The sequence below is a fragment of the Festucalex cinctus genome, chromosome 13, assembly GCF_051991245.1.
Source record: "Festucalex cinctus isolate MCC-2025b chromosome 13, RoL_Fcin_1.0, whole genome shotgun sequence".
Classification (NCBI taxonomy): Eukaryota; Metazoa; Chordata; class Actinopteri; order Syngnathiformes; family Syngnathidae; genus Festucalex; species Festucalex cinctus.
This window is the reverse complement of record NC_135423.1, coordinates 11,703,064-11,719,411: the sequence shown is the minus strand read 5'-3', so window position 1 is coordinate 11,719,411 and position 16,348 is coordinate 11,703,064. Positions and strand designations below refer to the sequence as shown.

At 36.5% G+C, this 16,348-nt stretch overlaps 1 protein-coding gene and 1 long non-coding RNA gene across 14 annotated transcripts in view; one reads left to right on the top strand and one right to left on the bottom strand.

Annotated features, from left to right (window-relative positions):
- Positions 1–1,326: 1,326 nt before the first annotated feature.
- LOC144033090 (uncharacterized) overlaps positions 1,327–16,348 on the bottom strand; it is a 33,941-nt gene continuing 18,919 nt past the window's right edge. The window contains exons 17-34 of one of the 13 annotated variants that reach the window (XM_077540904.1): positions 16,109–16,257; positions 15,777–16,026; positions 13,842–14,012; positions 12,808–12,965; positions 12,568–12,711; positions 11,411–11,558; positions 10,941–11,095; positions 10,739–10,864; positions 10,358–10,574; positions 9,316–9,357; positions 9,159–9,233; positions 8,876–9,030; positions 8,668–8,754; positions 7,635–7,817; positions 6,749–6,919; positions 2,438–2,486; positions 2,150–2,333; positions 1,801–2,039 (exon numbers count right to left, since the gene is read on the bottom strand). In XM_077540904.1, coding sequence (XP_077397030.1) covers positions 1,961–2,039; positions 2,150–2,333; positions 2,438–2,486; positions 6,749–6,919; positions 7,635–7,817; positions 8,668–8,754; positions 8,876–9,030; positions 9,159–9,233; positions 9,316–9,357; positions 10,358–10,574; positions 10,739–10,864; positions 10,941–11,095; positions 11,411–11,558; positions 12,568–12,711; positions 12,808–12,965; positions 13,842–14,012; positions 15,777–16,026; positions 16,109–16,257 — 2,543 coding nt within the window. In that variant the 3' untranslated portion in view covers positions 1,801–1,960. The other 12 variants (XM_077540905.1, XM_077540901.1, XM_077540900.1 and 9 more) reach the window with 12 other exon arrangements.
- Positions 3,937–4,526, top strand: LOC144033093 (uncharacterized). Its single transcript, XR_013287868.1, has 2 exons — positions 3,937–4,071; positions 4,216–4,526. It is a non-coding gene; the product is annotated as an uncharacterized LOC144033093 (long non-coding RNA).

Sequence of the window (16,348 nt, the reverse complement as noted above, 5' to 3'; positions counted from 1 at the left end):
AGAAACCTCGTGGGTGACCTCGTCTATGCCTATACCACGGCAACATCAAAATCAACAAAAGCAGTTCACAAACGTGCATAATTTAAAGGCCTTACAATTCATAAAATGATGATAATAGTAAAAAAAAAAAAAAAAAAAAAACAGATTTTTCTCATCCGTTGTATGGCAGTGCCCCCCAGTGTTTCTTTTTAATATTGTATAGTTCTAGTAGTTCTCTAATAATAATAATAATAATAATAATAATAATAATAATAACCTATACAGTATACATCCAGCGTTTTCAACGTTAGCATGCTGCATTTCTCATAAAAGTGATGTTTGAATTTGATGAAGAAGTTTTGAAAGTGAACTTTAGAGTTTCTTCTGTTGTGGGTAAAATCTGATGGAACAAGATGTGGGCTTTGAGGTTTGGCATCTACTTCCTATCGCCATTTCTGAGAATGGTATCTACGTGCATACAGGACTTCCCAGAAATGAACCACTATAATTAAGAATTTAAGACTAGAGTCTTCTAGAGCTTTAGTTGCAAAATTAGTATAAATACAATGATACTAATCATATAACTGCTGTTACTGTTTGAAAATTAGTCACCCTGATTTCTGCTTTTAAAGTAATGATTCATTTGAAGTGTCCTGAAAAAAAGAAGCAGCATTCCAACCTCACTCCCTCTGTCATCTACAACCCCAATTCCAATGAAGTTGCGACGTTGTGTGCAACATAAATTAAAAACAGTAGTACAATGATTTGCAAATCGTGTTCAACCACAAAGACAAGATATTTAATGATACAACTATTAAGCTTTAGTGTCAGAGATATTCAAAAGCAAAGCAAACAAATACAAAGTTACTTTCTAACATTACAAAAACATGCACAGTGAAATTGATTTTATCTCAAAGGGGAAGTCAAATAAATAAATTCTTAACAACATTGCGCCCCCACTAGTTTAAAAACAGTCTTCTGATTAATATTACATTTGTGAAATATAAAATAAGCAGCAAAATCCACCTGTTTTTATCCATCTCAGGGGGCGGACATTTTGACACTACCGATTGATTGAAATATCACAGTTGCTCAGGGCTCAACTAACGGCCAATTAGGACTCACCTTGCGAATGTCACGTGACATAAATTAAAAAAACAATAATGCCATGTTTAGACTAGAAGGGCCACATATAACATATTATTGTCAAGACCATTTTTGACTTGCCTTACCTTTTAATTAAAAAACACCGGGATTGCGGCTCGCGGGGTCGCTGGTTCCGTGGCCGGCCTCCGCCCAGTTCCTGGAATTGGACCCCCAACCAAGGTCCAGTTCCAGGAACTGTGCGGAGCGGATCCCAAGCGCAATTTTTAAAGAAATAAACTAGCGATTGGTCAACTTTGCTCTCAAGGCAACAGATAAACAAGCCAAACAAGAAATATAAACCTTTATACAACAACAATCTCAGTTACAACAACATATGTACAGTAATTTACACAGGATTTTCTGTTTTTAATTTTAAACAGATAAACAAGCCAAACAAGAAATATAAACATATATACAGTAACAATCTAAGTTATAACAACATATTTACAGTAATTTAGACAGGATTTTCTTGTTTTTAATTTAAAACAGATAAACAAACCAAACAAGAAATCTAAACATATATACAAGAAGTTGTATTAACATATTTACAGCAATTTCTCTGTGTTAAGTGTCAATGTCCATGGCAATTTCAGCAGTCACTCTTTCTTTATTCTCTGTTTCGGTTTCCATTTCTCCGCCTTCCAAGTCTGTTGTGCTCCCATTTTGGCTATCGCCATCCTCATAGGAGGTGCTGGTATCATCGTTTGTCCCCTCCTCATCCGTACTGGTTTTGTCCCCCTCGGAGGCGCCAGTGTCATCATCGGTGTCATCGTCGTCGTCATCCTCGTCGTCGTCATCATTCTTGTCATCCTCGCTGCCATCGTCCTCGTCATCCTCATCGTCCTCGTCGTCGTCCTCGTCGTCCTCGTCGTCCTCGTCCTTGTCCTGGCCTGCGCCCTCCTGGCCTTCTGCTGCTAATGATTTTGAAAGAAAAAGAGTCATTTTTTTTGCTAGCAAGTATTAACATGCAATGAAAGGACTAATGCAAATAAAGGTCTATCATGATTGATTGTGAAAGACTTACATTGTCCTCTCTTTGTTTTGCTGGAGGATTTGACCAGAGAGCGCAGGATGGACATGCGGATTTGGTGGCTTTCTTGCGCAGATGCCTCCGACCCCAGCATGTAAAACTTTTGGGCGGTTTTGGGGTCGTGGCACATGCTTTTGTTGATTCGCTTCGTCTCGGGCTCGGCGAGACTGCGACCAGCCTGTAGGAGAGTAGGTGAAAATATTCAACAATGACAAGAATCCCGTTCAAATTCAAAATCAAAATTTTTGTTTTGTAAATGTGTAAACTTGGGGCTGACTTCACTTCTGTTGGTGCTTCCTTGGAATGAACCAGTAAGGATGAAATTATCCTGCTGAGAGGGCAACACGAGATATCATACAGCAACATGAACATTATTTTGTTATGAATTGCATCATTTAATACAACGGCTGTTGACCCATCTCCCTGCTCTTCTAATCAAGCATATTTGCATAGTGGCAGGCTTTTTATATTTTTCCATACGCACAACTTGAGAGGTCAAGAGCTACTCAAGCACAAAGATGTTTAGTAACCTGAAGATTATTTGGCTGTTATCTCGTTGGGTGTGAAAGAAGTTTGGTGGCAGCAAAACAAAGTTTCAGTGATGACTCATTTTTCTGTGGTCATTCTGAAACTGCTGTGGACGTCACAGGGTTATGTCTCAGTGCACAATGGCCCGTGTCATTGATGAAATGGCCTGGTCGCTCTTTATCTGCCTTTCCACAATCAATCCACCCGAGGCACAGCACAGTCTTTTCTCTGGGGTTATCTCCAACAATGCCCCGCTGACTTCCCAACTGCAATACAACTACAAGTTAGGCTTTATTTACTTATAGCAAGTTCAAGTGTAACCTCCAATGTGGAACACAATTTGCTCAATGACGTTGGTTTCCATGATTAAAATTACACACACCATTAAGATTTAAAATTAAATTAATAAAATACTGTAAATAAATAGTGCTCTGCGATTGGCTGGCAACCAGTTCAGGGTGTACCCCGCCTACTGCCCGAAGCCGGCTGGGATAGGTTCCAGCGCCCCCGCGACCCATGTGAGGAAAAGCGGTTAAGAACATGTTATTTCTGCCCAGATGAAGACAATCATACAACTTTTTTTAAATGCACCACCACTCCAGTCAAGAACGAGAGAAATTTACAGTGGAGCGTGTGAGAACGTCGGTTGCAGATAGAGGATGTGGAGGAGAAAATGAAAGGAAGTACAGGTAGCTGAAAAAAAAAAGTAATGAGGAACAAGTGATGGAGGGGAAGGACCCTTATTTCCTACATACATATGTGCATAGTACGTATGTTAAAAAAAAACAAAAAATTTGTTTTTTTAATATGTGATGTCCAGATCTCTGTCAATTCAGCCAGATGCATGTTTTTGTTGTCTTTTTTTTAAATTAAAGCTTCGTTGTACAATTTGTTTTATGTAGTTAATGTATTAAAATAAAATGAATAAAATTCAGACTTTTAGAATAGTGTGAAATCACAACACAGGTTTATACAAGATGTTTTTTTGTTTGTTTGTTTGTTTTTTTAACATATCAGAGCATCTATAAACTATTCCACTATATTTGTTATCAACAGTTATTTGGTAACCATAAGTACTTATACACAATACACTTTAAATGTGAATAATTCAGAGGCTTTAGTTTGTGTAGTTTTTGTTTAGTTGATGTATGATGCCGCAGCATCAAACAGGTCTTGAAAGTCAAACAGGCTGCTTTGGGAACTCCACCCATTCTTTATAAAAGGTGGCAGCTGTCACCCACACCCAGCCACTTGAACCCTGATTACGAGGCAGTATGGAGAGAGGACAGAGCCATTATCAAGCGCCTTCCTATTTGGCATGGTCCATCATAAATACTTTTTGTTGCTGTCTCCCGATTGGTATTGCAGCTATTGTCTACTCCTCCAAGGTAGGCCTTGTTTTTCTCTAATTTCTGCATTAACTCATCTTTAAAAAAAAAAAAAAACATTGTTCAAGTTGTTTTAACTGCAAATCCGCAACTAAAATGGCGTTGGTCCGAGTGATGATTGGATGAGCTCTTATTTTGTTTAAGGTGGAAACCGCCAACGCTACCGGGAACTTGGTCGCAGCCGCTGATGCGTCGAAGACAGCCAAGATCCTCAACATTGTGGCCCTGGTGTTGGGATTAGTTTCCTGCGCCATCATCATCGCCATGTACTTCATACAAATGTCTACCATTAAAGAGCAGTTCTAAAGGAGTCTAATGGTGGAGTCAGTGCACAAACTCTTTTGCTCCAATGAAAATTTGTCTCTGAAACACACAGAAAAGGGCCTTCAAAAAAATCACGTCAATATCTGTGCGTGTGTTCAAGTTGTAAAAAAATAAATGCAATTCAAAAGGTATGTGAGAAACTATCTGAAAGATCAATATTTGTGTATCACTGAACACAAAAATTACAATTGTATTGAATGTCACATGATCAACAATAAAAACTAAGGGATATTTACAGTGATTTACAGTAAATTGCAAAACAATTAAAACCACTAAAAGATCACTAGCATAATTGCCAAAGTTCTTTTCATCACAATTTCAATACAGTAAGTAAAAATAAAAATAAATTGTGATCCAATCATTAACTAGAAGTGATGACATCATCCAAATTATGGGTTTTTATTGGTTTAGACACACAAATATGTCCATTGCAATAATCTATGGGTCCGATGGGGTTAAAATTTCCTAGCGAGGAGGTGACCTCACTTGTTCCATAATGTCGTTTTTTCTCCATTACTTTTTTTTTTTTTTTTGCTCATTAGCTGTGAGAAACCACATGGCAGCTTTATGGTTCAACTTATGTTGATGTTACCCAACATGTTTGCTTCTTATAAAGGATGCTTTCGGCCTTCCTCTGCCACTGAGGCTCTTCGTTTTAGAACCCCATCAAGTTGAGAGAGCAGAGACGCTTCTCTGTGTTCCTTTCCTTTTTTCCTTTCCTTTCCTTTTATTATTTTTTGAACATATAAACAGATGAACAGCAGAGATAAAACAAAAAACAACAACAATCAAAATAGAAGAAAATCCCAATAACATAATCATTCAATTAATCATAACTTACATGTTCAAAAGGGAGTAGGAAGAAGTTAAAAACTTATCTAGTCCTACCCCTTTTACTAAATATATTTAAACTTATTTCATTATTAATACAATTTTTATTTACTAATTATTAAAAAATAATAATAAAATGATAAATGATATATATAACCCAAGTTATATATATATATATATATATATATATATATATATATATATATATATATATATATATATATATATATACACACACAAGTGCACTTAACATATTCACATTTACCAAAAACATATATACATAAATTTACTAAACATATACCATAATACCTATCCAGATCACTTACACATACTCACATGTACATTTTTCATATACTGGTCTGACATAGATAATTTTTTTGAACTTTACTTTTAAACATTTTTTTAAACTCCAGCATTGAGTCACAATTTTTCAGAGCAATTTCCAGATGATTCCACAGATCAACACCTTTTACAGATACACACCTTTGCTTAATATTTGTTCTTGTTTTGGGTTTTTTGTACACACTTGTACCCCTTATATCATAAGGACTGTGTCTAATTTCAAATAACTTCTGAGTACTGTGGCAGAGTAAATTGTTATAAACTTTATACATTATTTGTGCTATTTTAAAATCCACCAAGTCATAAAATTTCATTGCATTTAATTTAATAAATAGTGGATGTGTTGGCTCTGTATACTTTGATCCATTAATAATTCTTATAGCTTTCTTTTGCAATTTGAAAACGGTGTTAGTATTTGTTTTATATGCCATTCCCCATAATTCCACACAATAGGTCAAATATGGTAATAATAATGAACTATATAATATATATAATGATTTCATGTTTAAAACATCCTTACTTTTATAGAGTATCCCTATGATTTTTGACATTTTCCTTTTAACAGTTTCTATGTGTGGCTTCCAACATAATTTATCATCGATAATAACTCCAAGGAATTTATTTTCATTCACCCTTTCTATTTCAATTGAATTCACCATAATTTTGACTTGATGAGTGATTTGTCTAGTGCCAAAAACTATGAACTTGGTTTTATTTAAATTCAATGATAATTTATTTACATCAAACCATTTTTTTAATATATTCAATTCATACTCCACAGTAGTCAGAAGCTGCTTCAGGTTTTCTCCTGAACAATAGAAAGTTGTATCATCAGCAAATAAGACACTTTTCAATGTTTTTGAGACACAGCAAATATCATTTATATACAGTATAAATAATTTAGGGCCGAGCACAGACCCTTGGGGAACTCCATGAGTGATCTTCATGTGTTCTGATTGTACATTATTAAACTGCACATACTGATATCTATTTTCCAAATAACTTTTCATCCACTTGTTCCCTTCCAAGTTCCTCCATGCCCTGTTCCCCAAAGAAATGTTTGTTACCCTTTACTTGGATCACATAATGCAGACAATATCCAATGCTTAGACAACAAAGGAGGTGTTGACACACTGGGGAGTAAATGGCCACAGCGGCTTCACTTTCTTTCTGTACTCACGCTGCTTGGCTGTGGTAGAGAAGCGGCGGATTCTCCACAGCTGTGAGGAATGAAAGACTTTGAGCGTCCCTGAAGGGATTCGTCATCCCGAAATGACCAATTGGCTTCCTGTGCGGAGACACCCAACCCAAGTTTGGCCTGAAAGAGCTCCCCAAGAGTTGCCTGCAGTACCTATGGAGGCAGATGACATCAATAAAGGCCTGACCACGACGTATTCGCTCAGTGGGAGGGAAGGGTCACACGGCAGATGACAGCGCCCCAGTTGCCTGCGTGCCCATATTTGGAAGTCCTGACATAGCACTACCAGGAAGTAAAAATGGAGACTTTTAGTTCTAGATGAGTAGACCACACCTGGACAAGGGTACTGATGATCATTTATGAGGCCTTGTCATACTTTCATGATGTGAAATTGTCAACAGTGTAGAAAGGTCAAATTAAGTTCATCTGTAAATGCTATAGTGTATTTTTGTTCACCCTAAAATGGCATCCAAAAAATGGACTTAAAGCTACTGAATGCAGAAAATTGAATTTTGAATAGCTACTGCCACCTGCGGCTGAAAAATAAAACTACATTTTCCTTTCTTCACATACACAATGCACACATGACGTCACATCTGCAGACAGACCCGAAACCAGTCTGAAAATATTGGGCAGAAACTTGCCGGAGTTCCCATTATGAACAGTTAAGGTTTTAATCTTCGAATTAAAAAACGTTTCACACATAAATGGTCAAATAAAAAGGCTATTGTAAAGATATTGTTGGGCAGCTTTAACCTTTTGTGAGAAAAGTAATTGACCTTGATGGGTTAGACTAGCACCATGAAAAAGAACCATGGTCTCGCATCGAGGTACAATTAAAGTCCAATCTGTTCACCAACACTCTCACAAGTGATTCATTTCCAGGATGCTTGTTTGCTCGCACCTTGCAGAAGAGTCTTCCAAAGGCAGGGGTGGAATCGTTGATCAAGTCCTTGGTTGCAATATGGGACAAACAGTGCAGCAGCAGCAGAGAAAAACCCCCAACAGAATGGAGTCTCTGGCGGCGGACAAAGAGCGTCTCATCTGCTTCCTGTCAACATGGGCACATGTTGGCATAAGCACGACATACAGCGAGAACCTTTACCTTATCAAGGACCACTTCAGTTTTAGCTTCCTGCGGGGAACACAAATATTCTGGATTAAAAAATAATAATAATTGATTTAGTCATCAAAAAAAAATCTTCTGATGTAGATCAAATGCTCTCATAATTTGGAAATATTTTGCACAAAAGTAGTTAGTATTTTTAGATTACTTGAAAAGGCTTTTGCTAAGGGAGTACTGAGGTTATTCTAGTTAATTAACAAAAACTAACAAAATAATTAAAGTTAAAATTAAAAAGCAATTTTGTTAACTTATCAAAAATAAATATGAAAATGTTTTTTTTTTAAACTAACTTACTACACCTTAAAAACTAAATGTAATAAAATACTTCTACTTCTGATTTAATCGTGCTTCTTCTAATCACTGTAGATTCAATAATAACATTGCTACATAGTCAAAGAAATTTAGCAATATTTTCAAGATTATTGTATCACACAAAATATAAAGAAAAAGAGCATGAGCCTCAAAAGAAAATAATGGAAAAGTGAAAACGAGCATGATTCTCATTCCTGTTCTTCCACCGTACACAGTTGCAGTTACTTAACCGGCTTACTCTGCATTACAAACAAAAAACAGAAAAGTTATCCTCATGTTAAATATTTCCATACATTTCAGCTCTTTAGATGATCATTCCATGTTTTAATATTTTCTGTTTCTTTAATATTATTCTTAATTCAGTACTGTATGCCTTATATGATTTAATAAAAGCACTTAAGGCATTTTATAGCTTAAAAAGAAAAGTTTCATATAATAAAAATGATCATAAAAGAAGTGTTACCTGATAAAAGAAGGAATTCCTGAAGGCATTGTTGTAGTAGATGTTATCGGGAAGACTCGCAGCTATTTGAAGGGAAACAGTTGGAGTCTGTGGAGGAAAGCACAACATGTCCATGTTGGTGCGTCTACCATGTGCACACTTCATAAATAAATAAAAGCACAGCATAGCGTGAAATGATTTGAATGAGAAAGAGTGAAATGCTACAAACTAGTTGCAGTGCATTCAAGGTGTGCATGAGGAAAAGTCCATGCTGGTACACCAGGAATTCTCTCGGGTTGAGGCTGGACGGGCTCAAAGGGATCAACTCTCCCTCACATTCCCACTGACATTCCAGGTCGTCCACAAATCTGTTGGCGCTTTTGTCTGAGCAAAACAGAGACCACATCAAAATGATTCATCTCGTTCTGATAAAAACGACACATTATGATGTGCTAAAATATACAATAAAGAACAAGAATGTCAACAGCCACATTTGATGGATGTCCTCCCACCTTTCAGCTCTTGTTCCAATTCTTTCAAGAGCTTAAATAAAGGTGAAAGTTCCAGCAGCTTTGTCCACTCCTCCTCTGGGAATAAAGGCAAAAAGCGTATTAATCTCGGACCAGTCCAGTATTCTAATACATATTTGGTTTTGAACTAAAATGCTACCTGGAACTGACGGGACAGTGACGTGACTTGGTGGAACTCGCGCTGTCAAGAAATGTTAATGTCATTTTTACTGCATACTGTCCTCCAAGAGAAAAGTTGTAATTTAAAAACTACAGTTGGAATTTAGGAAGGGGGGGGGGGGGGGGGGGACGCTGTTTTTGTTTGTTTGTTTGCTTGTTTGTTTGTTTGTTTGTTTGTTTGTTTGTTTGTTTTCAACAATACTGTAGCATATCAGGAGACTACAGAAACCAGAATTTTACAATAATCGTGGTTAAATTCATTGGGAAAAAATAGTGAGACAGAAAATTCATAATTTTACAATAATAAAGTCACAATATTAAGAGCATAAAGGTTTACTTATATTAATGGTTGTAGATAATACTGTGTATGGACATTATGAAAATTATTAGGTAGGAAAAAAGTGAAATTAGGAGTACAAAAGTAGGAATCAAATGGGAATATTCGCTGGGAAAAGTAATTCCACAAAAAAAAGTTGTGATGTTAGGCATATCAATCTAGACCTGTGTTAAGATGAAGACTATTGAAATTTTAATATTTTGGCAGAATAATCCTAAATAACAAGATAAGGTCCTGATTAATTAATTACTATAAACTCCACATATTAAAGAGAGTCACAGTATGTCATAATAGACAAGAATACATTTACAATATTATTACAATGGGAAAAAATGTCATAATTGTATGAGGAAAGAAAATAAAGTTGTATTATAGTGAGGGGGGGAATAATTTTACAACAGTAAAAGCCTTTTACAAGAATTAAGTCATACCAGATTTATCAAGTCTGTATATTATGAGAAGAATAATGAAAGTTATAATGTTGCATGAAATAATTCTTTTATTTATATGAAAATGAAGTCTTCAGTTGCAATTTGATGATGATGAGGACAATGTACAGTATTTGTTCTGATTTCTGCAGAGGTCGTAGTGTATATTGTACACCAAAACATCAACATTTGTGTGTGTGTGGTTTTTCACTTAACATTTTTAACAATTGTAGAATGAAACATAAACGCTTTATTACCTCCATCTGGCTGCAGTTCAATACCAAAAACATGCTGGTGACTGGAGTTAGTGTTGAGATTGACTGACTGTTTATCACCCACAAATCGCTGGTTCATTCTGTCTAGCAGAGGTAAAATCTTCCTTTGGATCAAACTCATGACGTTCCCACTCGGCTTTGGCCGACACAACCGAATCAAGCCATATTCCTTGTACCAGAAGTTCCCACGCAACACTTCCTAAAGCATCAAATGCAAAGGATGTACAATTTTCCGGTCACTGTTTTCATTCTAATTCAATCCTTATTTTAAAATTTTACAATAAATATCTGTTCGTGCTGAATCCAACTTGATTCATTTGGTAAGGTAATGCACTCATTCAGTATGAGTGACTGTGTGCCGACCTGAGCCGTGTCACCGCGCAGCTTGGAAAGGTGCCGAACAAAATGCAGCTTAATGAGAGCAACATCCAAATCTGACAGTCTGGAAGAACATTGCTCCCAAATCTCTCCCAGTCTCGGCTCTCTGTCCTGGGGTGACAAATTGAACACAAAGAGCTGTTAAGGCATTATATACTGTTTTCATTCCAAAAATAAATGTTCCGACCATGACATGGACACTCGCTGTCCACTCTTCTCCTCTTTGTGTGCTCCATTTGTCCTCGTCTTGTTGCAGCTGCTCCATGCACAAGTCCATCATGTCGAGGCCTGATACCAACTCAGTGTACCAAATACAATGCTGATCCCACTCCTCTTCATCCACTACGCAAACACAAACAATGAATGCAGATATATCTATAAATTACAGTTGTTGTTTTTTATTTAAATGGATGTTTTGATTTTTTTTTCCCACCAATGGGAAGCTTTATGGAAAAAATTGAAGGTTAAAAAGTCACTTTAACATTTTCACCTTGAAATTAAAAATCACTATAGGTAAAGCTATTCTACGCAGTTATTGTTTATTTCTATTTAAAAACATCTAGCTGATATAATAGAGCCTGTTGGAAGTTTCTACTGGATATGGTGGCACACATCCTCCAACTAAAATCCTCACTGATGGCTGTCATAGCAGCTTACCCAGGGTGAGGATGTTCAATACATGCGGAGGAAGGATCAGAGCCAAGGTGGCGCGCTGCGCCACTCTCCTCTGGGCCTCAGACTGGGCTAAGTCGTACATTTCCAGAGCCGCTTGCCTCAGTGACCTGCCTGACCACTGGACCTGCGGCTTGGTGAACAGCAACACACAACTGAAAAAATGATTTATCACTCTGGTACCTATGCACACAAGTGGGGAATTTTTTTTTTAAATAAAAATATATCTGCATCGTTTTTATATATATATATATGTATATATATCTCAAAAATTATTTTGAAAATCCCTCCAAAAATTAAAATGATTGATTTATTTTTGTGGATGAATAAAATATGTCTGTCTGTCAATCAATCAATCAATCAATCAATCAATCTTACACCATAGTCTAATAATCCTAATTTGAATCTGTACGAAATTGTACACCTACATATGTCACTCTTATGCTTTTGTTTCATTATTAACATGCACCTGTATGGATTATTCACCAAGAAATTAAGGAACATTTTAAACCTGTAATAAATAAATACATAAATAAATAAATACAACAAGATCCAGGATCTGAATATGGTCTAAAACAAAAATGGACCGTCCCTTGAGCCAAGTATGATCAAATTCACACATCATCAACTGCTTCGCAACTGTGCAAAATAACAAATGGCAACATACTGATGTACACATAAATGGAGAAGGGACTTTCAAGTGTATAAAATAAAATATTCATTTGCATAAATCTTCATCATGATGATAACTTGAAAGGGTGTCAGGCAATTTTTGATTTTAAACATTTGTTTAAAAGTAAAGTTTTTGAAAAATATGAAAATGTAAGTTGATGTTTAGATCTTGTTTTGTTAATTTTATCATAATTTGTGTGATAATTGAGTTAATTGCTTTGAGTGGTCTGATCTTATTAAAAAAAAAAAAAAAAAAGGTAGGCAAAAACAAGCGTGCCCTTCAGCCTATGCCTTTTTATTCTGTGTTTTCTTTTTATAATGGACCTGTATGTGGTATTTTTTTTCTGATTGATAGAAAGAGAATTGTATTCATTCATTCATTCATTCATTCATAAATAAAGTATTTACCCATATACCCCTCTATTCATCTATCCATCATCCATCCCATATTTAACTACGCCCCCGCACACCTCATGATGGCAGCCAGCTTCCATCACTCTGAGAAAACACCGGAACACAGCCGAGTCCAAATCAGAGAGGATGTCCTCTTCCCGCCGCATCTGTTGCTGCCAATAAATGTTCCGAGCACACACTTCTCTCTCCAGAGCCTCCACCTGGAGTCAACATCAAGTATGACTAGTACCAGAAAGACATAAGACCTGATTTGATGTGTGTGAAATGCTCTTTCCTGAGCCACGCCCCATGCCCACCTGCATGGTGTCAAAGTGATCCGCCACTGCCAGCCAGTAGGAGGCCGTGATGGGTACAACTGTGTCGGTGAGAACATCCAGCCTGGCGCCCACCACTGGAGCCAACACAGCAGTTACAGGGTCGACTGCCTGACAGCCATAACGGATCGCCACCGTACCTGCAGAATAGATGCATGCATATTTGTTCGATGAATGCTTCAAGCAAACGTAGGACAGTGATTGTTGACTGTTTACACCTATAATACCTAAAAATATACTTTGCTTTTCAACATTAACATTACGCTTAACAATAGCAAATAAGAAATGCCTGAATATGATGACCTTAAATGTATTCCTAAAAGATACAAAATTGTCCCCAAATTGTACAGGAAATGTAAATACAACTGAACTCCAAGAACAATTATTTTAATTAGCGATTAATCTGTTGATAAAAGAAGACATTTTAATTTCAACCCTAGTGTATTTTCATAAACATTACATTATAAATTGACACTGTGGAAAATGCACAAACTAATTAATTGAGATTCAGTTACTGGTTTAGTCTGTAACATGTCAAAAAATGAGCAAAAATGTTGATCTTTGTTTTCCAAAGAAAAAGATGTTTGCAAATGTTTTATTTTGAGTTGGCACAAAGGTAATGCATTTTCTTTCATGTATGATTACAGAAATCTAAGCATATTTATTATTGAGAGACTGAAATAATGAGGATTTGGATCATATTAAATCAGACAAGATCTCTAAACAATCGATAATCGTTGGGCCCAAGGATGGATCTATTCATTTTTAGTGACAATTCCGATGCAAAATGTGGAACCTCCAATGACTGATATGATCTATAACACAGTATTTTACTATAGTTCTAAAGCCATACAAAGAATCCAGTATTATATTATAATCCGCAATTCAATTGTCTTTGTCATTTCAGATTTGATCATTCACAAACTTCATCAGTAAATAAAGCAAAAGAAATGCATCAGATTATCGGATGCATTTCCCCCCCTCCTTTTTTTTTTATTTTTTATTTTTTTTTATACCATTGCCATCGGGGTCTTCCATGGTCCCTGCCAGCCCCATTGTTCTTCCTGAGATGAGGTCAGCCCGGTACCCCAATACGGGTACGTTGAGACCAGATCCCATTGGGTCAGGGTAGTCCATCCCCAGTAAGGCAGGTACTGGTTTGTCTGAGGCTGACAGAGTCATTTCTCCTGGAGTAAAAAGCACATGATTTTTCAGGAACTCAGAATAACCTATGAACAATGTATGTTATCATGGATAACTGATTGGTAAATGCACTCATTGACTCCCAGCCATTTTCACTGAAGCAATCCCCTTCGCTGTTTTACTGGATTTTGACTGATTTTGCAAGGCCCACAGAATATTGTGTTCTATTGCTATAAAAACATTAAAAAGATTCGTCTTCTCTTTCATCAGGAAAAACAGTATACTTCTATCTGTTTCAGTTTTACAGCAATTAGCATGACAAATCTGTTTAAAACTGTGGGGAAAATAGCTTGTTGCAACATGGCCCTGGTTGAACTCTTATACTCTGCTACCACCTGCTGGCCGTTTTTGTAATAACTACCATTGCTTCAACTGTTTTCTTCAGTCAAGAGGCTGCATCAAAGCCTTCAAAGAACTGTTGCATTAAAGAAAGAAAAAAAAACCGTATAAATAAGTCTTTGGGACACTGCTAATATTTAAAATACAACGTATTTATAAGTTTTTGGGAGAAAATGAGTTAAAGACGTTGTACATAAGGATATTGCTAGAACATAAATGCATCAATTTTCTATGTATAGTGCATACCCACATTTGGGTTGCAGGTGACCTAGAGCCAACTATAACTGGGTTCGGGTAAGAGGCGACTTACACTCTGGACTGGTTATCAGCCAATAGCAGGGCACATAACATCAACTAACACTCACTTTCACACCTATCAACAATGTGAAGTCTTCAATAAAACCAAGCATTTTTTTTTTTTTTAAATATTTGTGAGGAAGCTGTAGGACCAAGAGAAAACCAACAAAAGCATTCTCATTGCACACAGAAAGTTCTAGACCACTAGTCTAGTAAGTCACAGTTTCTGCATCACAGCACATTAGTGTGCAGTGAGAACTCATTAAGTATGCTGTGGGGAAATTACCTAGTGTCACTTAATAAGTCTGAAAATGAATAATTAACTAATTTATTTAGTACAGAAAAATTAAAACGATAATTATCGAAAAAATGTCCATTATCATTTTTTAAAATGTATTCCATACATGAGATTTTTAGGTTTATTCCAAAAAAATATTTCTTTAAGGATCTGTTGGCTTTTATATTTATGGTGGTTGTTCATCTATCCTAACTGAGTGTATTTTTTAAAATGGTGCCTTTTGTTTTTTATTTGACCAAATATTTGATCTTTGATCCGTGCCTGAAAAATATGAAAAAAATAAAATAAAGCTAATATTGAAACTACATATATATGTGTATATATATATATATATATATATATATATATATATATATATATATATATATATATATATATATATATATATATATATATACATAAACGGGACTATAAAAAGACATTTTACCAAAAAAGCAAAATCAAGCATACCCACTCTGAAAACTAATTAAAACTACCTCAAGTGTATAAAAAAAAAAAAGTTAAACAGAAATAAAAACTACAATTAATGTAAAATCCCAAACTATTACCTATTACCCAGATTTCATACTGAGATTGATATTTGTGAGTAAATTGAGATGAGATTGTCATTATTTTGATACTTTTGGTGACATTTTTGTTTGAATGTAGGCCACAAGACTTTTCTCATGTCAAATATTTGCCCTCCTTGGTTCAATAAAGGTCCAGAAACACAGCACTAGTCCTTGTGTTTCCAGAACACAAAAGTATTCATAAAAATGTTTTTGTAAGACTCTGTCGATGCACCAGTGACCATCAGGTCTCATCACTCTCTCACCTAGAGAGCCTCCATCCTGATGCAAGCCCACTGTGGTGTCCAGCAAGATCTCCAACCTTGTCTGCAGCTGCAGCTGGCAATGCTGACTCCTCCTCCAGTGGAGATGGAGCTCCTCGGACACTGCACTGAGACGATCTTGCCAACCACATCCTTGTCCGCCTCCCTGATGGAGCTGCACAGTCATTTCTGACACCAACTCCTCACTCAGGGGCCTCAGGAGCTCTACGATTTTGAACATGACTGCCAGAACCTAGGTGAATGTTTTTGTGTTACAAACATTTCTTTCGCTTTCATTTGTCATGTTTTCTGTTGCTAAATTGAATGAAGGACACCTTGCTGTCTAGAAGAGTCTGGTATCCTCCTGCATGAGACACCAGCTGCCCGGCTTGGATGCTTGCCCCTCCCACTCTCACCATTCTCCCACTCAGAGGCTCCATAAAGGGCTCACCTAGCAGGACTCCCCCTACTGGCAGCACAACACCTACAGAACAGTAACTACAATTACTTAGAGGAACTACATTTCCCATGAGAGGAACTACATTTCCCATCGCGAGATGCTGTGACTATCGCGT